The sequence below is a fragment of the Perna viridis genome, chromosome 13 (assembly GCF_037379345.1).
Source record: "Perna viridis isolate PV_CMFRI_1.1 ecotype Kerala chromosome 13, ASM3737934v1, whole genome shotgun sequence".
Lineage (NCBI taxonomy): Eukaryota > Metazoa > Mollusca > Bivalvia > Mytilida > Mytilidae > Perna > Perna viridis.
The window spans coordinates 9,955,182-9,981,412 of NC_142457.1; the positions used below are offsets into that span (position 1 = coordinate 9,955,182).

At 32.8% G+C, this 26,231-nt stretch overlaps 1 protein-coding gene across 1 annotated transcript; it reads left to right on the forward strand.

The window, feature by feature from the left end:
- On the forward strand, positions 1–25,927 carry LOC148599510 (inactive dipeptidyl peptidase 10-like). Its single transcript, XM_088558028.1, has 23 exons — positions 1–196; positions 1,682–1,796; positions 3,265–3,360; positions 4,681–4,775; positions 5,258–5,335; positions 6,494–6,546; positions 8,520–8,598; positions 9,716–9,836; positions 11,458–11,618; positions 12,706–12,930; positions 13,900–13,938; positions 14,293–14,400; positions 15,550–15,692; positions 16,276–16,457; positions 17,878–17,976; positions 18,761–18,836; positions 19,728–19,922; positions 20,601–20,655; positions 21,695–21,797; positions 22,854–22,912; positions 23,606–23,678; positions 24,368–24,441; positions 25,407–25,927. Exons 1-23 carry the CDS (start codon positions 179–181, stop codon positions 25,545–25,547), a joined length of 2,388 nt encoding a protein of 795 aa, XP_088414154.1. The 5' UTR covers positions 1–178; the 3' UTR covers positions 25,548–25,927.
- Positions 25,928–26,231: the final 304 nt, after the last annotated feature.

Consider the following 26,231-nt stretch of genomic DNA (forward strand, 5'->3'; position numbering starts at 1 on the left):
CTGCACAATTCTCGTGATCTTCATATCGTTCACTAATTAACCCCACGTTCTACCACTTGTTGATAAAGTGTGTATTTGTCGTGAGTCTCGATCCCTTTTGGAAGCTCTATCTCGAGAGTTGTGTATTTGTTATGCTTAGATACTTTGGAACTGCTAGGGACTAGTTTTTTTTTCTAACATGGATGCAGATGACACGGTAAGATTTGACAGTTTTGTACAGAGTTTATACGTCCACCTCTGGTTATAATTAACACGGTATCTTCTTGTAATTTAGGTGGGGGCACAAGGAAACTATAAAATGTCCAAGCTCCTAGTATTGTTGAAAGAAGCAGCATGGGTTTGATTGGTGTGTAAGTTGACCTTTTTGACCTTTTTTGTATTTCTTTTTTTTTTCAAAATCACCACAAAATAGAAACACTCAATCAAACAGTACTCCAGACCTCGAGAAGATAGACTATCGTAATTTCAATTAAACGTTTCATGCCTTCGGTTTCCACTGTATACTGAGTCTGGGTCCTAGTCCTTTCCATATTATTATTGCGAAGATTTTCCAAATCAGCTTTCTAATTAATCCGAGAGCAGCCCATGCGTAGCTATGAACCAATAATCCATCAACCTGTGTAATTACCTGTATTGACCAAGTGTTGGCGCTCTATTAATGATGGCCAGGAACTTTTTAAAATGATCAGTTATGAGAAAAAAATTGGAACTGCCAATGTAAAATTATCATGTTCGAATTTACTCAACGTTCGATGTCAATTGCTTAACATTTATTTAATATTCAATTTGGATCGTGAAAACTTGAGTTCCATTTCAGTTATATAATGTTTGCTCAGTTTTGCAACTTTCGATTTCAATTGTTAGCTTCTTACGTAATGTTCGATTTAAACTATAAACCATTTACCAAAATTCTATTTCAAACGTAAAACATTTAGTAACTAATCAAATTTTGCAAATCAGATTTCAACCGTACAATGTATAACATTCAACCGAGATTCGAATTCTATTAGTATCCTTAATATTTGTATGTTAGGTTTCCCGTAAATATCATGTATACAAACTGGCGATAGAACACTATTCGCACCATTCCCAAATTAGGTGTAAATATAAAAGTAAGTAGTACGAACTGACAGGAGAACACTGCATGCGCGCGTTGGTGCCAATTCTATAGTTTTAATTATATACTTGGATTGAATTCTATTTCTATTTGATTCAATATGTGGCAGATTTAACCATTAAAAGAATGAAGAATTGATATTTAAAAAAAAAATAATCATGCCTTTCCAGTGACAGTTGTTCATTGACTCAACTTGAATTTATTTTTTTTTCATAATTTTACACACTATGAATATATATATATACATTTTGTTTTTGTTACAAGTAAAGTTCTTTCCTCTGTATTATAGGGTGACTTCATGTCAGTCTGAAATCGGGCTCTCAATACTTCTCAGGTCAAAGGTTTAAAGTCGTATATACATGTATTACTGTTATTTTATTTTGCATTTCGGGTCTCAAGGATGAATTTTCATAATTATATTGTTTCGGTGTATGCCGACTTCATAATAGCTTTTCTTTTTGCAGGTATTTTTCCCAGGCATTAATATCATAATGCATCTTGTTATCAATTGTTCGGCAACCTGCACGTTCAACAGGTATAAAAAAAATTGTTCACTACTTTCAGGAATTAGTGGAGGAAGCGACAGAAGAAAAGAACTGGAAGGGGATAGCTCTAGCTGTTCTAGCAATAACAGTCATCATTGGGTTAGTGGTAACTGCAATAGTCCTCGTCACACCAGGTAATATATCAATATCGTTATTCAACAATTCTTAAAAGGACTGACTTGCATAAGACAGCGCCATCACAAGTGATTTTCTTTAATCAACCAAAATTTCCGAGCATAAGCGTCCGCCATTGTTTTGTGAAATCAATCACTGACGTTTTATTTTCTTCTCAATACATTAAGCTAATCAAAGTATTCATGTACTGAATCAATATATACCGGTTGTTTGAATTTTCATGCCTCAAATAATCGTCAAATTGCTAAAAAAACGGGGGTACGATAAAAAGAAAAAGACGGGATCGACTAAACACAAGCCTGTTGTAATTTGTTAACAATGAACTTTTAGGTTTAAATTCACTATGATTCTGATTACGAGTGACATTCAATTAATCTTTAAAATATCACACAGACGTTCACGTGACATCGGAGCAGTGCAACAGTGTTTGTGTTATAATCTGATTTACATGGAATTCCTAGATGAATGAACAAAAACAATCGAACATCTTAAATTCTACATAGTTGACTTTGGTTTTGAGTTTTGTAAAAGCACTTAGTTTGGGCACCTTTTTCCAGATGCATGTACATTTAATATAAACGCCATAGTCTTAGAATACATGTATGATTTCAACAATTAAGTTTGATAATGGAAACACTAGCCATGCACTTTTAGTCCCTTGAACACTACAGCTGTAATAGTATTATATAATTCTAGATCCTGTTTTGAAATAACTTTTGATTACTTAATACATTGCCAAAGAGCTAAACAGCCAAATAGAATGATTATTACAATAGCAATAACACCATTTCTCAGACTGACACCATTCCTGGGAAAACTGCATAATCAAAATTACTATGGCACCGTCTAAGCAAAGTTCTATTTTTTATTGTAACTAATTCTAGTGTCACGAGGCGATATCCGCACTAATATTTGTCAAGACCAGTACACGTTTTGTTTTCAACCTACATGTAGATACCAGGTTTTAGTTTGTTTGACTCGGCATTTTTTTCTGTTTTGTTTTGTTTCGAGTAGAGTGATATGGGATAAGAGAGTCTCCTGTGGTCATAAATGATAGAACATACTCAGTGAACGTAATCTTTCGCATAACGGTCTAATGTAAGGAAAGGTTCCATTATTTTGATGCTGTCTTTTCTGAAATGCGCGAAACAGTGACGCTAAATAGATAAAAATAGAAGTTGTCATAGTAACCAAAAGTGCAATGAAATTCTAGGCAAATAACAGTGATTGATTTTCTTCACACATTCTACTGAAGTTTCACCACATTTGGTTGTGCAATTGAAACATTATTATCCGGATGCTATCGCCAGGATAGTCTTCATATTGGCCTGGTTATTTGACCTCGGATGATATCGTTTTATTCCACCCGTATTTATAAAATCAAAATTAAAAAGAAACTACGGTGCAGTTTTAGTCTGACAAAATTTTAAGTAATCTTTTCGTACAGTACGAGTGTTCTTTTTATAGCAAAAGAAGAGGAGATAGAACTGACAAGACTTACTCTTGATGACGTCCTGTCTAAGAAGTATTCGCCAAAAGAGTTCCACCCAAGTTGGATAAAAGGTTTGGTTGGGGTATTTTCTTGATCACAAAGCTTATCAAAATCCAACATACATGTACATTTAAATACAAGTAGATGTGCTGATATTTACAGAAGCCTTGACGTGTCATTTAATGAATAAAATAAAGTATTTTGTGCGCGAGTTACTAACTTGTTCGCAAGAAATACAAACTTGTGTGCACAAGTTTCAAATCTTGGGCGCTTGAGTTACTACATGTAACTTACGCGCACTAGTTACTAACTTGTGCGCACCAGTCTCAAATGTATTGCGCACAAGTACTACCTTGCGAGTTACTTACTTTTAATTGCACGCATGATTTACTAATGTGCACGTCGTTACTTACGGTATTTCCTCTCTGTTTCGATCAATAATAGGCATGTCAACAAGTAATCATGCGCACATTTATAACTCGTGCGCGCAAGTTTGTAAATCGTGCGCACAAGATTTGAAACTGGTGCACACAAGTTATTACATGTAACTCGTGTGCGCTAGCCAGTAAATCGTGCGCACAAGATTTGAAACTCATGTGCACAAGTTTGTATCTCGTGCACACAAGAAGCATTTTTTTCTATATTCATTAAGTGGCACGTCAGGGCTTCCGTAGATATTTGATAGTTTTGATACTAATGATGCCATTAAGCAATATACATATTTTGTTTTGTGATCTAGAGTGTGTGTTGCGTTTGTGATGAATGATAATTCTTTTAGTGTAACCCATAGCAGTTTTTTTCGAAATTTAGCGTAACAACAAATACACAACAAGAGATGGTAATGATCTAAAAGGTCATGGACGGCTCCCAAAACCGGCCTCATCTGTGACTTCAAACATTTTCGAAAACTAAATATTTTGATTCCGCATATTATTTTCTCCCTATAAACCAAATGTCATTCAAATTTTAGCATTTTGAAATTTTGGCATGATACATGTAATCATTTACCATGACAACAGCGATTTCTGAATCTTCTCAAAACATAAAATTTGCACTCGCTATGACATTTTGAAAATCAAAACCAAATTTCATCCCAATCGAATAAGCATAAACAATTTCACTCGGCATGCCATTTTTAACCCTTAACCCCAAATTCCATTCAAGTCGTTTTAATTTTTACGGGAAAGTTGGTTGTCATGGCATATGGCAACATATCGTTGGATACACTCAGTCCAAACTTCAGGTGGTACCGCATATGTGTACGAAGTTGCATTTAAATATCCTCATATTGTGCGTCATCATTTTGTTCTAGCAAGTATAAAAAACAAACACTTGCACTCAAAACTGCATTTACTTAATTTTGTTTTTTGTTTGTGTGTTTTTTTTTCTAGATAAAGAGGCATTTACCTATAGAGATGACGACGGGTCTGTTCTCGAGTATGATTGTAAATCAAATACGACCGTGTTGATACCGAATTCTGTTTTTGTAGGTGTTGATGAACAGGTTTATTTTTATCAAATCATATTGTTGTTATCGACAGTATTTTATAAAAATCTAAAAATTTAGATGGAAACTGATTTAATGTGGGAAACTGTTCGAAACTACATGTAGTTGTTTACAATGTACTCCACTCTGTCATGATGTACATAGCAACGCTGCATACAGTAAATGAAAATAGAACGAGACATTCAGACTCTGATAGAAAACAAATCGTAGATTTAATGTTCATGACTTCGAAGATTTTAAAGATGTTCCGGAAGACATCCACCATGCTAACCTTTTAAGGTCAAAGGAGAAATGATACCTATGACAGATGAAAATTTTCATATTAGAAATGCACATATAAATCGGTCAATTAGGTCATTGTGACAACCACAGAACTAAGATACAATAACAGTAATTAAAATATCCTCAATCATTAAAAAAGTAATGGTAGACAAAAAATAAGCTTTAACTTTAAATTTCAGAAATCATTAAACACATCTGTTTATAAGCTGTCCTCAGATCGGAAATACGCTTTGTTAGCCGTAGAGACACCTGATAAAGTAAGTATGGATAAGTCGTAGTAGATGTTAGTTACAGTGGTTTCATCAAACTTGTAAAAACATTGGTAATAGTTTGAAACAAAAATTTGAAGGACAAGAGACGTATGTTTTCAGTTCAATTAAAAGTTATTTCATGTCATTCTGTTCGATTATTTCAGATATTTATCATGTTCTACTCCGTGTGGGATATATATAAATGCATCATTGAATTTGAGTACGATAAATAATTTAAAAAACAGGTGTGATCTGGTTTAAATTTTGCACTTTTTGATGTAGAAAACGTAAAGAAAACATCACCTTCAGCAGCTTGTGAAACTCATACAAAAGAGTCGAGCTGTATTCGTTAAGTAAAACATACACTGTACATCCCGAATAATATCAGTCGTGTAATTCTGCCGATCTACGATTGCTCCATTGAGAGAATCAGACACGGAAATGCCTAAAATTATTCGAGTAAATGGTCAAGAAGTATATTTTGTAGACATCTTGAATTATTCCTGACTAGTTAACCAGAAGTAAATGTTGTAACAGATCACTTAGCAATACAATTGTTCACTTTTCAATCATCAAAATCGATGTCTTCAAAGAGTTTAATCAATAAGTATTCGATTAACAGAGCCAATCAATCGATTACCATTCGAGTTGTGAGCGATATGTAATCGATGATCAGCTTGGTCGATTAGTTAAGTTGTATATATAGATATATTCACCACACTATTATGGTTTTATTTATTTGCTTTCGTGGATATCAATTTCTGTGGAAAAAAGACATTTCGTTGTATACTTAAAGGGGTAGACATAGGGTAGAGAAAATAACTCTTGACATCAGTGATATGTTTGTATTATATTCCATGTCACAAGAGCCTATCAAGCTTCCATTTGATGCAGAATGAAAAGAATCCAAGTTACTTTGATGCTCACATGATATTGATGTACAATAGTGAATACAAACGTTCCAATGACTTGTAAGAGTTGTGTCCCTCACCCGTGGTCTACCTCCTTAACTTCATAGTTTATTTGTCAAAACAGTAAAATAAATCAACGATTTGCATGTATTTCTGGTAAAATTATAACTTAAGCAAGCCTTTTCTTGCTGAAGATAAAAGACATTTTTATTATATATAAATTCGACTGTTAATGAGAATTCCTCCATTTCAGATAAATACGTATTCAACATTTACACGATATACCATATATAATATAAAAACAGGGTAGGTACAGTTTATAAAGTATATGCCCATGTTTAAATCAAAGGAAAACAATATAGAAATTAAAATCTACGTTTCCACGAAACGTGTAGAAGTCGCCTCCCGTTTCCTGATCTGTGTTTTGAGAAACATATTGTCAATGGAACTGCTTATTATTAATCGAGGCAGCGTAAAGAACGTGGATATAAAATTTCAACGAAATTGAAAAAGTTTGAATTTTCGACCGTGGTGGCGGCCATTTTAAAAATGGCAGCCGATACGTAGCTCAAATTGCCAATTGAACCGCAGATTATTTTAATCGGGACGTCTAAAAGAATCTTGATATCAATTTTCATCAAAATCGGGCAAATTAAAATTTTCGACTGCGGTGGTGGCCATTTTAAAAACTGGCAGCCGATACGTATCTCAAATTGCCGATTGAGCCGTAGATTATTAATCGGGACGTCGTAAGAACCTAGATATCAATTTTCATCAAAATCGGACAACTGAATTTTCGCGTGCTTCTCGGCCGCCATTTTTAAAATGGCCGCCAACGCGGTCGAAAATTAAAATTTGTCAGATTTTGATGAAAATTGATATCTAGGTTCTTTGAGTTGTCCTGATCAATAATTTGCGACTGAATTGGCAATTTCAGCTACGTTTCGGACGCCATATTCAAAATGGCCGCCACTGCGCGCGATTTTTTTATGATTTTTTTTTGACTGTTGAGCTTAATTTATACACCAAGTTTCGTCAAATTCTAATCAGCGGTTTTCGAGATAAATGATGTTCCAATTTCCGGTGTAAAAATGGATACCTTTAGTCAGGCGGCCATTTTGAAAAAATGGCGGCAGCTGAAATTTTTTTTTGAGGTTCTGCATCCTTCGGAGAGTAGTTCTAACATCTTGAAAAGTTTCATCTCAATCGGACCAGCCACTTTTGAGAAAAAGGGCGGACACTTTCAACAATTTTTATGACAGGAGAATTAAAATAATAATAATAATAATAATAATAATAAGAAGAAGAAGAAGAAGAAGAAGAAGAAGAAGAAGAAGAAGAAACACAGTAAAAACAAAAAGTCACGCCACTTCTTGGTCGGCGACTTAATTGTACTCAGTTATTTATTTACAAAAGCATACAATTTAGAGGCTTTGCTTGGTTTCAAAAGCTATTTTCTCTAAGAACTAGGTAGTCGGTAAATCATGGTGAAAAAACACTCAAATGTTGCAAAATGCTATCTGAAATGCAGAAGTGACATTCATATACAATTATTTTCTCAACTGTCAGTGATTCGAGGTATAAACTATATGAAATGCATATGAAATACATTGTAATTCTATAATCAAAGAAAGATAACTCACATTCTCCCTATTATTCTGTTATAACTTTTAACTTTTTTGCATCCGCCGACTCTTCTAAGACAAATAGTTTGTCTCCGATAGATCCTAAACTATGACATTGTTCCCACGCCAAATTTGCGTGTAGTTTTTTTCTGAGCATGATTCGTTGTTCTTGCCTGTCTCTAATAGATTGTAGCACTAATATAACCTAGATGTAATTATCTTCTAATCTGCCATTTACACCATGGTGAATTATCAAAAAGAGTTGTTCGTTTTCTTTAAATAATTTTGAATGGTTAACCGTAGCTTGTATTCCATGATAGTTTTCACTGATACATTTTGATATGAATAATTTAATAAGATAATTATTTGGAAAGAGTGAATAACCAAAATATTATCACTAGTGCCAAAGAACGCCTAGATTGAACGAGTGTGCAAAACTTGGCACGAGTGATAATATTTTGGTTATTTACGATAACCAATTTATTGTCCTATTTATAATAAAGATTTTTTTCATTATTTATCGATAATTTCAACATGAATTTTAAATTCTGTGACTTATTTCACAGTGTCAATAATCGAAAGTTATTACACTGGGAACATTAAAAAAACACTGCTATCAATTTAATATAATATATTATTCTGTCCGTTTATTAGAACAACTGAAAACTTTAGAGGTCAAAATGAGGACGGAAGAATGCAGTATGGAGAATGGTCACCGAAAGGTCACGATATAGTAAGGTTGTTGTTGTTATGATTAAGTTAAATATTTGCAGACAGACGATCAGTTTTATTCTTATAATCACATAAAGTTAATTGAAATGCGTTGATCACGTTGTGTATAGTTACATGTATATAATGTGGTGCTGTTTTTAACTTGGGTCACAACCTTAAGTACATATCTTCACCTGCACTTATTAATGTACGTACATTAAATGATTTCATTATGTACATTTGTATATATGACTGTGTATCGTTATGACTTAAAACTTATCATGTTAAAAGGAATAACTAATTTATTTGACAAACCTGAAACTTATCAAACAGAACAAAAATTTCCGAACCCACTAAATTTACTTTCGTCCCAAAAAGCATTGTTTATTCTGTGGGTGTTTTCTAAATCATTTATCACTCTGCAATTGGCAATGTATGAATTTCATGTGGACTGGAGAACATGAACAATTGCAACATATGTATGCTTTTCTTATTTCTCTAAAACAAAAGTTTTCAATTAAAATAACATTTTATGATATTCTCTCATTAATATATTAGTAGTTGAATAATTGGTTGCAATCATTAAAGGTATATCTTTTCATTTGAATTGGGGCAAAATATATATGAATTTTGTTTTAATGGGCAAACGCATATATATTCATACTAGTCCTAAACATATGTTTCCACATGATATGAAACGTATGAAAACATATGTTGCTATTTCTTCTGTGTATTTACGTGCCGATCCATATAAAATTCAGACACTGCCTATGGTAAGGTGATTATTCCACCGAACAAACAACGCTTTTTCAATCTACATATGCTATATATGTACATTACAATATATGTTTCAGTATTCAAATTTACACTTTTTGAGAAAATCTTACATTTATCTCCCACTATAATCAACCAAATCAAACAAAATCAAGAACGGTAACTCTTGCAAAAATCTAATTTCATGTAAAATCTACATACATTTTATCTCAAAAGAGCAACCACAATATAAAAAAAACTATGAGTGGTTATGTGATCAGGAACTGGTTCTGAACAAGAAATAAAAGTGAATTCGGTGTTTTTTTTTCACATGAATCACCTCCTGTCTAGTTTTTATAAAGACTGGCACTTAACCTTTGATTTAGATATTCGTACAACACAACAACCTTTTTTACCATAAGTTTGAAGAGGGACGACAAACACAACTGACATTTGATGGGATCAATGGAGACATTTACAATGCTATTCCTGACTGGCTGTATGAAGGTAGGATGCCTTAAGAACGGAAACAGTTTGTGTAAACAATATATATATATAAATAGTCGAAATCAACTAACATTACTTATGTATAAGTACATGTATTTGTAACAATCAGGCAAAACGGAAACAAATCAGAAACATGCTTGTCAAAATCCCATCAATCTGACAGTGTACTTTCACTGAAGGATGCTTTAGCTATTTGAAAAGACCGTTATTCGACCTCATTCATTTTGTAACACGATTTGCTCGGAAGTTTTTGATAGAATGTTAGAAAAATGAGATTTTCAACAGCGTTATCTGCCCTTGAAAATATCGTTTACAGTGCATTTCAATGAAATTACATGTATGACTCAATTTACCAAAAAGATATGGTAAGTCTAGTTTTCGTGATTCTGATGATGCAAATAGTCAAATTACACTTTCAAAATAGAGGTTTATTTCACACCATGTTTCATCCACTGCAAGAGACGTTTCTTACAGAGTCTGATACTTAATTCCTTCACAATTAGTTAATAAACAGAGCTTTTTTAACTTTGTTTTTTAACTTACTAATGTTACATCATTAATCAAGGAATTAAATTAATTTCGAATTGAAAGTATTTTTTCTGAGTCACTGAAAGTGGCAGTTTAATATCATACTGGTCATCTCTGTCAATCACCCGAAGGGTTACACACATTGTACATTCCCTGTATCAGTTTGATCCGATGGAGCAGTGTAGTGAATAGAGTCGTCACATTCTGAGACGTTTATATAATATTGATTTGTTGTGACATGCAGCATTAATTTGATCCTCTATCCTACATAATAACATCTAAATGAATTGTCCCGTACTACCATACATCGTGTACTAAGTTACAGCCCTAGATTAATCCTACGAGGAGGAATGACCCGGCCAGCGAAAGCTATATTTTATATAGCCTAGCTGGCCGAGTTGTCTAGGGCGCTGGACTTTGTGCAGGCGGTGTTGCCATAGATCTCACAGCGGTACGAGTTCGAGTCCCGCGGAGGGAACAACCAAAAATTTGCATCGCAAATTTGACAGTTTTAACATCGTTGGGAATTTTTCAGACCTTTCTATACGTTTACATATCTTCCCTGTATCAATTTGATCCGATGGAGCAATATAGTGAATAAAGTCGTCACATTCTGAGACGTTATATATATATATATTAAATACAGGTAGACATATGTATGTTGTTTGTGCATATATTACAAACTGAAACATAAGAAAATAAAAATCTATTCATATAATATGCAATTTTAAGGAGAACATATAATTACCATAAGATGTATATTTTGTTCTTTTTCGTATATTAATTCGTTGGTCCTAAACAAGTTTTTCATGTACATATATTGGTCGTCCTAAATATATGAAGAAAAAATGAAAAAAGTATGACAAACCGTCTTTTATTTCAAAACTTGATATGAAAAACAAATATTTCAAATTCACCTGTGTTTACAATCTTTGTTTTGCTAGTAACACGATAATGTCGGAGCTAAAATTATGCTTATATAGCAACAATTAATTTCGCTTAGTTATATTTTTTCTTGTGATAGATAACGAAATACTCATTCCTAGCTTTTCCTTACAAAATACACTAGATAATTTTTATCATTATATTTTAGAAGAGGTATTGAAAGATGACCATGCTTTATGGTGGTCCAAGGACGGAATTTATATTGTGTATGCTCAGTTCAACGATACTGTTGTCAGGAAGTATAGTTATCCATTCTATGGAACTAAGAACAAAAACTATGCTGAAATACGACAAGTTGCTTATCCAAAGGTAAGCGTAAGCGCTCGTAATGGAACAATTCATATACAGTCGAACCTGCCCAAGCGGTCACCACAAACTATCGGTCACCTTACCTTACGATCCCGCCTGATCGCAACTGATTTCCCTATACATTTTAACCCCATTCAACGGCCGCCTCTCTATTACGGTCAGTGGTTACCCGTTTATGTCCAACGTAGAAACTGTGTTTGTTTCTAGCAGCCATATTTTATGTCTACATTCGGAACTTGATTTTAATTTACACTATTTACCGTATACACCCAAGAATAACGAGAGATGTTTAACTGGGGTTGCCTAAAGGGTCAATGATTTATCGCTCGGTTGGCCTGATTGATCTTGCTAACTAAAAACAAATACAAGTGTACATTTACAGGAATTGTCAAAAGGTGTCGAAATCTATATAGATAATGAACAATTAAATAAAAATTAAATTAGTTTGTGAAAAAATGGATTAGTCAGGTGGGAAAATATTGACTTGCTGTCGTATGCCACGATGCTATAACAGTAAATCTATCTTCTGCTAAACGAAATACGCACAAGAAAGACACTTGGGTGCAAATCTATTCAACTTTCACTGTGGATTTTGATCATTTAAGCACTTGACTAGACTTCTTTTGAAAGGTCACTTTTATCATTCCCAAACTATGACCGCTTAAGGAGGTAGACCTAAGGTAAGGGAAACAACTCTTACAAATCATTTGAACGTTTGTATTCAGCATTTTTACATCCATGTCATGTACGCATCAAAGAATATTTTACCATATTTTGTAAATGCACGCTTGTTGAATAGATATTCTACTTCTCAAATGTGTTGTATTTGTTTAATTTATCTAATATATAAAAACTTGTATATATATATATTCAATGCATAATTGAACAAATGTATCCGTCACTGATGTTATATTAGTATTTTTTATTATATTGCTTTGCCTTATATATGATAACAGATAAATCGAGGAATGTTCTTTTTTTGTATCTGAATGTACTTTATTTGTTACCGTTCACAGTATTGTTACTTTGAAATTATATTTTTTGAATGTATGAACATAACCTGACTGTATTGTAATTTTCTTTTTAGGCAGGTACTGAAATACCTACATTCAAATTAAAAGTTGTAAACCTCAAGACACATTTTATAGTCAGTGTCAACCCACCGTCAGAACTTCAAAACTCACCAATCGGTTACTACTTTACAACTGTGTCATGGGTTGATAACAGTAACTTCCTAGTCATGTGGTTAAATAGATTTCAGAACGAGTCATTATTCTCAATGTGTTCTCCCGAAAGTGGAAATTGTGAGATGGTAAGTTATGTACAAATAGTACCTTCAACAAAAACAGTGACCTCACTCATTTTCCTAGATTTTGTTATATTTCTAAACAGTTATTTTCTTCATAAACTTGAATTACAACCAGATATTGTCATGACATTGAGACTTTCAATAGGGAAAACAAAACGATATTCATTTGATCGTTAAAACGTTTTTTTGCATAACTTGATTAACGATCGTTTGCGTTCGCCTATGACCGCAATCTCCAATCCACGCTCCACTAATGCAATTATTTGCATACAAAACTGTAACTCGCTTTGTACTGACTATGTTTTCTCTAGTAAAAATGTTTAGTCGCGAACTACATATTTTGCGTTATAAACTGCAATTATATTATCATTTTTTGTCGTGTCAAATGCCATAGTTATTTAACTATGTCTATATAAATGTGTGTTTATGTATTTATTTTTCTTTTTATTAAGTACCAGTCCATCTAAAATTCAGACACCGCCTATTGTAAAATGATTCATGGTGTAGAAAAACCCATGGATCAAATGATGCTTTTTTGGTCTACATATGCTATATTTTAAGTGACAATAGTCCTTTCGGTATTTAGATCTGTACTTATGAGAAAACTACACTTTAAACTCCCACTAAAATCAACCAAATCAAATCAAATCAAGAACGACAACTGTTGCAAAGTACTAATTTCATGTACAATCTATATAAATTTTATGTCAAAAGCGCAACCCCAAATGAAAAAACTAAGACTGGTTATGTGATCTACAACGGTTTCTGAACAAGAAATAAAACTGAAATTGGTTTTTGATATGCATGAATCACCTCCTGTCTGATTTTTATAAAGACTGATACTTAAGATGTCATATTTCGTGTAATTATTGAACATTATTCATACATAAAATACCAATAATCATTTAGGCTTTCCTATTTCCTTCGAGTATTGTTTTTAAGTATAGTCTATAACACCGCATTTTTTTTCAGATTTTTAATGAAGAAGGCCATGGGGCATGGGTTGAGCCAGTAAGTAAAGACTGACAGAAGACCTATATGTGTTCAATTTAGTTGCATATTAAAGGGGGTGTAGTCCTTGTTATGTTTTGTTACTAATAGCAAAATAAAGTGGTGAGAAACAAGGACAAAGATAGCCTGGTACCCGTCATAGATTTTTTACTAGTAACCCAACCCTTTTTGTAGCTCAGGATTCGCTCTTAGAAAAATTGCATTACATTACATTACTATGCATATTTGTTGAATTGGATAAACGAGAACATCTACTTTATTTGCACTGTATTTCTCATACACTTCAACATGCTTTAAAACTTGTCACCTCTCCATAAAAACAAGTGACGTTATTGTGTACTTTTTTTATTTCAGTTTAAACCCATTCTTATTTCCTCAGATGGCCTGGACATGTATACTATTATGTCGGCTCCAGAAGGGAATGCTGGATATTTTAAACATGTAACTTTAGTAAAAACAAAGGTATACATCTATTTTTCCCTCTTCATAAATGTGTAAAAAGTTTAGGCAAAACAAAAAGCAAATGATACCATACACACTCTTTCCTCTTTTTTTTTTTTATAATATTTTGAATTCACCCCTGTATACAATGTGAATAAAATCCTGTGAGGGAATATTTTAATTTAGGATGTAACGTCTTTTCTGATTGGTTTATATTTGTTTCGTTTATTTTCTCATTGACGTAATTTTGCCTTGTAATTATGATGTCATACGTTTTGTATAATGTTTAAATTAAAATTAAATGAATATGTGTAGTATTTTCAGTATTTTTGAAATAATCTGAATATATGTGATGACTTGGAAATAACACGCTTAATTGGTTATTATGTCAGCACTGCATGATTGATGCATTTTTTTAAACACACATACGCAGTATGTTTACATATGTTTGCTAGTAACAAGATAGTTCTTTCGGGTGTTTTCAAAACATATGAAAACCATCATCCTCCCAAGTCAGGGTTTTGAATCCACCTTAGCTCCCTCAAACAGCTGACACACCCGTTCTTATTCCAGCCAATTCCGATTGGTTACTTCTCCGGGTAAGAAGCACCACCAATGAAAATCGATTTTACATATAACGTCAGTGGAAAGGTAAACAATAATATGTAGTAATGGACCATAAGTAACTGATAGTGGTAAGATGTCACAAAATGATTTAATATGAGCAAAATTGATAACTGTAGATTATGTTTAGAGTCTTTACCTACAAAAGTAGACGTTATGTGTAGCCATTTTTAAAGTTATATCGAAGAGTTGCTATTACGAGTGATTTCATTGGATGTTGGATCCGGGTTAAATTTAGGTAACTCACTAGATGGCGTTGGACGATACCGCTTAACATGAATGAGTGATGTCAAGGGTTTGAGGAAGCGAAGGTGGACTCAAACCCTGACTTGGGAGGATGGAAACGATATATTACAATTTTTACTGTATACCGACAAAAATAATACATTCGTTTCAAATTTGGATACTTGTATCGATGAACATAGCAAATTATAAATATTGATGATAAACAGATGTTGTTCGACCGATGTGAAAAAAACTCTTGCAATTAATTACCATCATGCGAACACTTTTGTATTCTGTTAAATTTATTTGTACTTTTTACAGCATCAAAAAAGAACTTCCGGTGTAAGTAAATTCTTAACACATGGTGAGTTTGAGGTGAAAGACATTGTTGGAATAAATGAAGCACTAGATGAATTGTACTATTTAGCAACACCCGGGGATGCGAGAAAAAGACATCTTTACAGGTATTTTAACTTTCATGCAATATTTTATCACTTAAATAGCAGTATTTATATAAATAAGAGCAAGAGGTAATTTACACATTTCAAATCTCAACAAACTAATTTTTTAATTCAGAAATAGTAACCGACCACATAACCAGTGTTAGTTTGTGATTTAGTTGTTGCACTTTTAGCATAAAAATGTATCAATTGTTTTGAAATAGGATTATACAGATATTATTGTTCTTGATTGTTTATATGGAAGATGAATGCATGGTTTCATGACAAAATACACATTTGGAAATAGAAAAGGCTATAGCCACGTACGTAAGAATATAGCATATGAAGACAAAAAAAAAAACGTTTGCTATGTGGGTTTTTTTCTGCATCATGAATCACTCATTAGTAATGATATCATACAAACGTGATCTTTTTTTTTTCAATTCTGCGGTCATAACTTACTAAATTTACACCAATTACTGTAATTTTGTAAATATTCGTTAAGTTGGTTACCGTAAATATATATTTTTGACATGGAATAATTTCTTCAAATGTGTTTTATAGGTTTAGTATGAATCTATTTATTTGTCATGCTTTATATATTCAGTGTTACCATAGGTTCCAAGGCATCATTACTCAAACCAATCACAAAGTGTCTCTCATGTGACATTGATGAACAGTGTCAATACGTTACAGCGTCTTTCAGTGGCTCAGGCAAATATTACATCATAGGCTGCCTAGGACCAATTACACCTTTTTATATTTTAAAGTCAACAGAAACAAGTTCATGTACGTTTACTTTAAGATATTAGTATATACATTCTTTTTGTTTGGACAAATACCCTTGACAAGTGTGGTCATGATTCAAGGGCATTTTTAGGCAAAATGCATCAGTTTCGAAGATTCGTCATTTCTGGAATGAAAAATTATGCAAATAATTAGAGATATAAATTCTGGTAAACAAATGTATGAAAGCAGATTTGATGCATTTTGGACCGTTTTCGAATATTAATGAGTCAAAGGGGCTACACAAAGAACATTTTCAATTTAGTCTGATTTCTATTTTTACTTTTGGACTCCTTATAAAATCCCTGCCTCCGTTTTCAATCAAATTTCAGATATCTCGTATGTTTTTCGTGTTGTAAGGGGCCAAAGGGCCACACACTCCAAAAATCGACATTTTTATTTTTGGTCCGAATTCGATTTTTTTATTGGATTCTTTATGAAAATCACTGCCGCAGCATATCTATTGTAATGATATTGCTGATCATGTGTTTCAAGGCATTACCTCCCCACAGCAGCATCAGAATAAAATATATAGGAACTTTAATTGTGTATAAGAAGTACTCAAGATCATATCAATCGAAATAGGAAGCCAAATTAATCACAGAAAGGTTATACATTATACAATACAAGACATTTATCCTCATTGTTTTAGGCATTTTGAATTTTTATAATACTGAACATTTTGAAAAAAAATGATTTAATGCGGGGTCCAACAAGTGTGACTGCTGGTTGGTGGATACACTCGGGACCATTGATCCATTAGCAGTGACATCGAACCTATGGTTACTTAATACAATAATACGTATCATATTATCAAGCCACCTTTTTATATTTTTATCATTTTAAGATAGTATTTTTCTTTTAACTTGATTTGAATGTTTACTTTCTCCGATTCTAAGCTGATAATTTAAAAATACACGTGACGTTTTAACCATCAGGCGGTGATTAAATTTCTGCAAGAATTATTCTGCCATTTTACAATTCCATTCCGTGTTTTCTGCAGATTTCTCGGGATAAACGGATTCTCCTCCAATGCTCTCGGGGATTACAATATTTCTCCAATCTCGATAGTTAAATTTTGAATTCAATCCACTCGCTGATGCTCATAGGTTGAAGTCTAAAATTTAACTATCACGAATTGAAAAGTCTTATTATCTCCTCAAGACTGAAGGAGAATCTATGTTGATGTTGCAGAAATTGAACTTGTAAGAATTGAATTTACATGTTCGTGTCAGTTAAACACTTCATATTTCATGCATGGGACAAACGGCAATAACAACAAGTTTATTTAAAAGTGATGGCTTATGACCATATCTAGTATAGCGCCGTAATTTCTGTCATTGCCTTGGTAATTTGATTTTCCTTACCCATGATAATAATGCGAAAAAGAACAATAAAATTGTTATATTTTTTTTTATTTTAGCACAAGTTATAAAAAGTAATAGTCTATCAAAAGATGCGCTAAACACAATGGCATTACCAATACAACGGTACATTGATATAGACATTGGAAACGGCCAAGGTACGGAAAATTGATAGAAGCCTTATTATAGTTGAAATTTTGAGGCATGTTGAAAGAGATTCTTATTATTTGGTATGATGATTATCTGATGTGATGTAGCGACGACAGACCCTCTGTGAACCCGTTTTAGTATTGCAGGTTTTTACCACTTACGAACTACAGCATATCATGGATACATCATGTCATATATGATTAACGGTTAATCTGAAACCTTTCTAAGTCATTGAAAATATTTTACTTTATTTACTATTAAAAGACTGTCCATGTAGAAACAAGACACAGAGTAAATTTAATTCCACCATGTTTTGTCAACTTGGTGAATAAAATTATATGTTCAAATTCTCCTAACAAATCATCTAAATAATGAACAGGTCAAAATGTTATTTTTGTTTATTTTAAAGTATCCAGGGTTTCCTTTTTATTTCATTTCATTCTTATATTTCAACAAATTCCAAACCAAAATTCAATCCTCATGGGTTTGTGATCTCTTAAGGATGAAAATATTTTAAAAACAAACTTGGCATGTGTCTTCACTCCGCAGAGTAATTCAAGTTTTTAATGCTAAAATGAAAGTTACAATGACCAGAAAAAAAAGTTGGGGGAAATTGTACTTTAATATGAAATAAATATTAAATTCACTAACGAAATCCAAAAACCATAAAATTGAAAATTGTTATATCTTGAATGTGTCTGCATCAGCGAAAATATGCCATAAAACATTCTCCATGTTTAAATTGTCACTCATGGAGAACCCTGCCTGCCTTAAATATTTGTTTTATTTCAGTGATGCATTGTAAATTATATTTACCACATGCATTTGATGATGAAGAGATCACCAGATATCCACTTATTCTTATAGTGTAAGTATACATCAAATATTGTATAAGAGTTATAAGAGTCCCGGGCATCAATAATATAAAAAAATTGTAAAATAATGGGCTTATCATCTTACAGATATTCACAATTGTGTCCTTCGTCATTATGGACAATCGTGTATTTATCAGAAAATGCAATGGGGCAAATGTTTGGCTGTTTCCCCTGTTTTTATCAGTGTTAAGACTAAACTTAACGGGAAATGGATTCGAACGTTAATCAAAAAGAATATTATCTAAAAATAATGTCTAGATGTGGCAAAAATACACACACAACAAAATCTATTAAAGAACATTTATAATACGCACATATAAGTTATCCAGACCCCAATAAGAACTGATATCATACTTCGGTTGGGTAAGCGTTATCTGCTGAAAACCCCGAGTTGCTCATAAATTGTCGTGTTAGATAAAAAGGAAAGGAAAACTATGTAAAAAACAAATCGGTTCTACATGCGATTTCATTGAACATCACGTAAAGTGACTTTAAAATAAGTTTTTCAAAAGATAGTTTCCGGTATCATTATAACAGACGCTACACGTAGAAATGATAGCAATTTAGAATTTATCAGTACAGTACACGTATAGATGCCTGAAAATATTTTTTTTGTTTAAGTCACTTTTATTCTATTAATTCTTATTTTTTGTTTGGGTGTTTGTGCAATTATTCATTTTCAGTGTTAATGATTCTTATATAGTAAATTTCGTATAAAAATAGGAGTGTTAACATTTTTAATGGTAAAGGATGATGTGATTTTCTGATAAATTTGATTTATTATCTAGAATCTAAATTTGCCAGACAGTTCTGTTGATTAGTTGTCTCAAAGAGAAATGACACAACTTTTTGTTTTACCATTCTGTAGAAGTGTTACATTGTAGAACAGGAGAGCCTGGATCGCAGGATGTAACGGAGAAATTTGAACTTAATTGGGCATCATATCTATCGAGTGCAAAAAGCTATATTATTGCCTTTATTGACGGAAGAGGAAGTGGTGGTAGGGGCGATAAATATACACATTCTGTATATAAACGCTTGGGAGATTTAGAAGTTAGAGATATAATTACTGCAGCAAGGTTTGTTTTTAAACATCTCAAACACGTTCTTTATTTTTTTTACATTTCAAGTAAAAGAGATATAAATATAAATAACTTAATCTTAAATAGAGTTTAGAAAGTCATATTAATTGATATACATGTATGTATTTGATATCCAAAATCAATCATCATTAGAGTTATTTATTAGTGCGTATCCCAATCTAAAACTGCAATAAAGTTCCAGTATTTTTTCATGAATCACCCCCTTTATGTTTCTTTAAAATAAATTTTATTTTAAAAAGAAAATATGAGAGTCTTTGTCGGGTGTTTCTAGAAAAGCAGATGACGCTTACCCTATCGGTGCACCTGGTCCATGCTCCCAGTTTTTAATGGAGTCGAGTTGCTCATTTACTTTTGTTACTTTGTATGTATGATTTTAGTTACTTTATGTTCTTTGTTGTGTATGTCTGTTTTACATGTCTGGTCTTTGTCCCTGAATTACATTCGTTTGATTACCGCTATAACCTTGGTTCCCTTGATTACTCTTTCGTCATCATATTTTCAAATCTTAATCCTGTTGAAAATTTTGTCATTTAACTTAACATCCACCGGTGTTCACGGTTTTTTTTCCATCATCATGATGAACGACTTGTTTTAAATTCATTTAGTCTTCCCTTTCATCATGTAGATCTAAACTCGATTTAAATTTTATTTCAGTTATTTTGAAGGGTTACCCTACGTTGATACCAAGAAAATGTCAATATTTGGTGCGGTAAGTAAGATCACATAAACATGGAAGTAGTTGATGCATTTGTATGTCTTCACAAAATCACTAACGTTACTGACTTTTTTTTTACTTCCAAAAAATGTTCTGTATAAATTTATCCATATCTATGTCTTCTATACATAAAGTATAATCGAATATTAAATTTTAAAACTAACAGGTAACATACAATATATCATCATGACTAGATCGTAACACGACACAAAACTCCTCGTCTAGGCAACAACCCGGAACAAATCATCCTGACTAGACCGTCGCACGATACAACACTCCTCGACTAAGCAACAACCCGGAACAAATCATCCTGACCAGACCGTAACACGACACAACACTCCTCGACTAAGCAACAACCCGGAACAAATCATACTGACCAGACCGGAACACGACACAACACTCCTCGACTATGCAGCAACCTTTAACAAAACATCCTAACGAGGCAACATCCAGACTTAGCATGAACTCAAAACAAAATAAAAAAACAACAAAACAAAACAAAAAATGGCCGAACAAACCAAAACATAACACCCTGGCGAAACACCCCCCCCCTAAAAAAAAAAAAATATGCATTAAGAATGGGCAATCCAGAACAGACCATTTTGCCTCGACAACAATCCGGAACAAGACATGCTGACTTGACAGCAACCCGGTTCAAAAACAGTTTTACTCTGCAGCAAATCTGAACAAAACATTATGTTATGCTTACCAGCAAGCCAAACACATCATACAGGCAGTCACATAAGGACATATCTCCCATAAGGACGTGTACAATGATTTACATCAAACGACAAGTTAATAAAAACAATCTTAAAAGTAAACATACACACAGAGTTGCAGTTATCAAACATTTCACACCCATTACAATAATATATGTCGTTTGAACTCCGACGATTCAGATGAATCATAACTCACCATAACATATTAACGTATGAAAAAGCCACTCATTGACAATTTTATCAATCGAGTATCAACAAGTACCAAAATTGCATTTACTGGTAGGAAAAAAGAAATGCAAATTTTTATTTTGTAGTCTTATGGTGGTTATTTAACAGCACAAGTCCTCGGAAAACAACCTAAAGGATTGTTTGAATGTGGCATATCAGTGTCACCAATTACCAACTGGTTATACTACGGTACGTACGTTCTGCATTCGGTAAATATTCGTCATTCCCTGTTTTCAATGAGAATACACATTAATAGTACTTTTTGTTGTGTTTATGTGTTATCTACTTTATACGGTTCGCTGCATTGTGTATGTAAATTGTCTTTGTACCCTGTTTTCACGTGTAGGCAATGTATTGGATTTTTACCTGTTTGAATTATCGCACTGGTTACACGTAAGAATTTTTTTGACGATATTTATTGCTTATCATCTCTTATATAGGTGACGTGTTATTGTTAAACAATCCGAGTTACATGGATATTATACATCGCTACTACTCCAAAGAACTGGAGATAAAGGATGCTACAGACACTGTGAAATCATCCTCATTTTCTTACCTATTCTTAGAGGTCGATAGATACCTCTTACAATTAGGCTTTTGGAACAAGTTTATGTTGCTACAAGACTGAATCCTTACTGGACAAGTTCTTTAGTCGTCATCATGAACCCGTGGATCGTTAAAACCATTTGTTCAACGTGTCATAGTTTTCTCTTCCACATTCGTCTACCTCGGACTCGGTGGATGTTTTTAAATCTACACGGGTCCATACACCCAGTTTTAAGTGGAGTCCGATAGTTATTTTGTGTTTCTTACTAGAATCAACATAAACAAAACTTGCGCTTTAGCAAGTTTTGTAAAATTAGTGACACTACAAGCACTGTGGCAATGCTTACAGTAAAAAGACTGTAAATTATAAAGCAAAGATATCCATATTGTCTTGTTTTAAAATCCTCCAAGATATTTGTAATAGTGAAAAGTAGGGTCTGAACTGTTCCTTGTGTGGTAAAAAAAAACAGAATTCATAAGTCGAAACAATTACAAAACATAACAAAACCATATTGCTTCATAACATATGTGATGAAAAAGCTAAAACTGTAAATGAGTTCACGAAAACATGTTGACAATTATTTTATCATGTCAATAGTCAGTTTTGAAAACCAATTTATTTAGTCCCTTATTATTAAAGTTTGCATTTTCATGTTTATATATCGTTTTGCCATCTCTAATACAAAATCATTTTAACAGATGCAGCATTTACAGAGCGATATATGACTACTCCGGATGTAAACCCAGTAGGATATTCGGTATGTATTTGAATTTGGGCGTGATAATAACACATTTCTGTTATGGGTACAACTTATCGAGACTCAAGATTAAAACTAGTGAAATGATTAATAAATCTTCTTCTCTTTGCAAAGTAAAATCAATGATACAATGAAAAGATAAAAAAAGATAATTATTAATTTCTTTAATTTCTTTTTAGAAAAGTAAAGTTAAAGCAAGGATACCATAATCAGAAGATTAAATTAAACACTATATGAACAAAAAACAAAAAAAAACAGTCCAAAATATCAGAAATATCACAAATTTACAATGCAAATATACAATTTAACTGATAAATTAATAAACGACCTGGCATTTAAAAAAATAGTTTGTTTAAGGTGTATTGGAAGGGAAGGCATCACTTGCTTTTACACAAACAATGCCGAGTTGCCTGTTTGTCCTATCCGTATTTGATCAATAAATCGACCTTAAAATTATTCGGTGATAACTTTTTGTTTTGTGGCAACATATCATAGTGTATTTTTGATGGTCAATGATAGAGTAAATATACGTCACTAAAAATGTTTTATACTCATTTCCTTTTTTATTTCTTTTTCGTTAAATGTAGAACCGGTATTTCATTATTTGTGTATGATTCGTTTCGGAGTTTGCGTTTGTTTGTTCCGAATATGTGTAACACACATGTTTTTAGCTAAATTCATATGATATTTCAGACAAGTTCAGTACTACAGCACGCGAAGAATTTTAAACACGCTATGTTCATGCTAGTTCATGGGTTGGTAGATGGTAAGTTGAATGTACACAAATTAAGAACTATAGTTGATTTATGATATTGACAACAACGATTCCATTCATTTATTTAAATTTCAAGAAACTGTTCATATCTATGTATACTCCCAGCAGAACCTATAAAATGGGTGACAAAAAATAAATTTTATCCCGATTTCTTTTTTTGTTCCAATCCAATGCTAATTGCTTTAATTGAATAATCAACAGATCAATGAGTTTTTCCTTTTTATTTTAAAGTTGCAAGTGATTCCCTTCAGTTTATGTGTACATGTATAATTCTTGTAAATTACAAGCCAACATACAGGAAAAATGAGTTTGTGATTTCTAATGTATTTAATGTCTGCAGACAATATTTTGAATGTAACACCTATTGACTGGGTGTTCCATGAACGCCCTTTTAATTAACAAATAACAAAACAAAACAAACAAACAAACAAAAAGGTAATTATATTTTTTATTGTAAACTTGGAAATGTCAAAGTACTTTTTTATAAGTATAGTTAGCTGTGTTTTATTTCTATAATATATATTGATACGTTTTAATGATCACACTTGCGACAATTATATATACGAAAATATTGCAAACAATTAAACCGATACAAAACAAATACAGTACATTATACTGTAGGATTTTATATTATTATTGTTATTACTGTATTTCAAAATCAATGTGAAACTTTTCTTCAGTCAATGTAAACTTCCGCGGCTCAGCTGAGCTTATAAAGGCTTTGCATGAAGAGGATGTCCAATTCAGTCAAGAGGTAAGAACAGTGATGTTCCGAAAGTACCTTAGTTAAGCAAATACTACTTTAGAAAAGCATACCCAACCTGTGCACCTGGTCCATGATCCCAGTTTTTTAGTGGAGTCCGAGTTGCTTGTCTGCTTTTGTTACATTGTATGTATGATTTTAGTTACTTTATGTACTTGTTGTGTATGTCTGTTTTCCATGTCTGGTCTGTCCCTGGATTACATTTTTTATTATGGCCATAACCTTGATTGCCTTTATTATTCTCTTACTATCGAAGTTATCTGTCAAACAATAATTGCATATCTTCGAATTCCACTCCAGTAGTGTCCAGAAAATCGTTTGCTATTAAGCGAAACACGTTTTAGGCAGCAAAAATATGCTCAATGGGTTTTGAACCGGATGGGTATAAATGTACTTGTATGGGGAAAGTTTCCCATTTTGTGATATATGGGGATGGGGAATGGGGTGATATATGGGTTGGGATGGGGATTTGTTATGGGGAGGATTGGGAAATTATTTCTAAACAATTTATTGATATGAAAATATGTATTAGGTTTGGTTAATATAAAACCTTACATGTCACAAATTTAATTTAATAATGTAAATATTCGATTAGGGGATCACAATTTTTAATGGGAAATGGAAATAGGGAAAGGGGATACGACATATGGTATATATATATATATATACGTAAGGCGACTAAATAGTGCTCAGAAACCTAGCCGGGGGCTAGACGCTCTGCCCACGAAGTTTATACCATTGATTTGACAATAAAATATCACTCAAGGATGCTTTCTCGATATGGAAAATCTTGTCTGTTTCCCTTGATTCTGATGGTGAAAACAGTCAAATCACACTATCAAAATGATGGGTTTTGTCATACCATGTTTCACCTACTGCCTGATTCTTACAGGGACCGACACTAAACAATAATGGACGAGTGTAATTATTACCAGTTAATTCTGCATTTTTTTCAGGTGTATATAGACCAGCCACATAATTTAGACAGCTTTAGTAGACATCTTTTTATGTCATTCGAAGGATTCTTAGAAGAGTGTTATTACGGCATATCTGCAAAATATGAACTTTTTAAATCACAGAAAACAAATGGAGAATAATATACTGTCATTGGAACATTTACAGATCTGATCGTGATCGTTTCTTTAACAATTAATCATTGTGTTCCGTTAGAACGTGAGTGTAACACACTGTCAATTACATCATATCTAGATGTAAAAATAGATCATTTTCCTATACCTGATGAACATTAAAAAAGAATTTCTGGAGGATTGTGTATACAAGGCCGAAAACTTAATGGCAGCATAGTGTGGAAAAGATTATGAACATCCGAGCTTGTAGAGTAATAAATTATAATTCGTTACGTAAATATTGCCGTCACAAAATAACTTTCAAATTTCTTGACGCTTTTTAGAAACATTCCATGATAACTCGCTCGTGTTTGTTTTCCATGACATACATGTAATAACATTTCAGACGATGCAATTTATTTGATATTGTATATTTATTTATAGTGAGTAAGCGTTGGTCATGTAACCCAATCAAGTAACACACTTTTTGATGGGATGAAACAAAAATTATCATCTTAAAGACCAAATTTTGAAATGTGACTGTGACGTCATCAACGTTTTTTGGCTGATTTATACCTTTAATTTTGATACTTAAGTAGTAGACCTGGGGTAAGTTAAGTAATCCAAATTGAAAGGATTTTAGTCACTTGAGCGTTTGAATGACTCTTTTATGCAAGCTTCAAAGTGATACCGATGTTAAAGGGAAATAACTCC

Bases quoted from the DNA above. Each gene is read 5' to 3' on its own strand.
- LOC148599510 (XM_088558028.1), top strand. The intron at 12,931-13,899 runs GTAAGTTATGTA...ATTTTTTTTCAG, and splicing joins AAAGTGGAAATTGTGAGATG to ATTTTTAATGAAGAAGGCCA. The intron at 13,939-14,292 runs GTAAGTAAAGAC...TTTTTATTTCAG, and splicing joins ATGGGGCATGGGTTGAGCCA to TTTAAACCCATTCTTATTTC.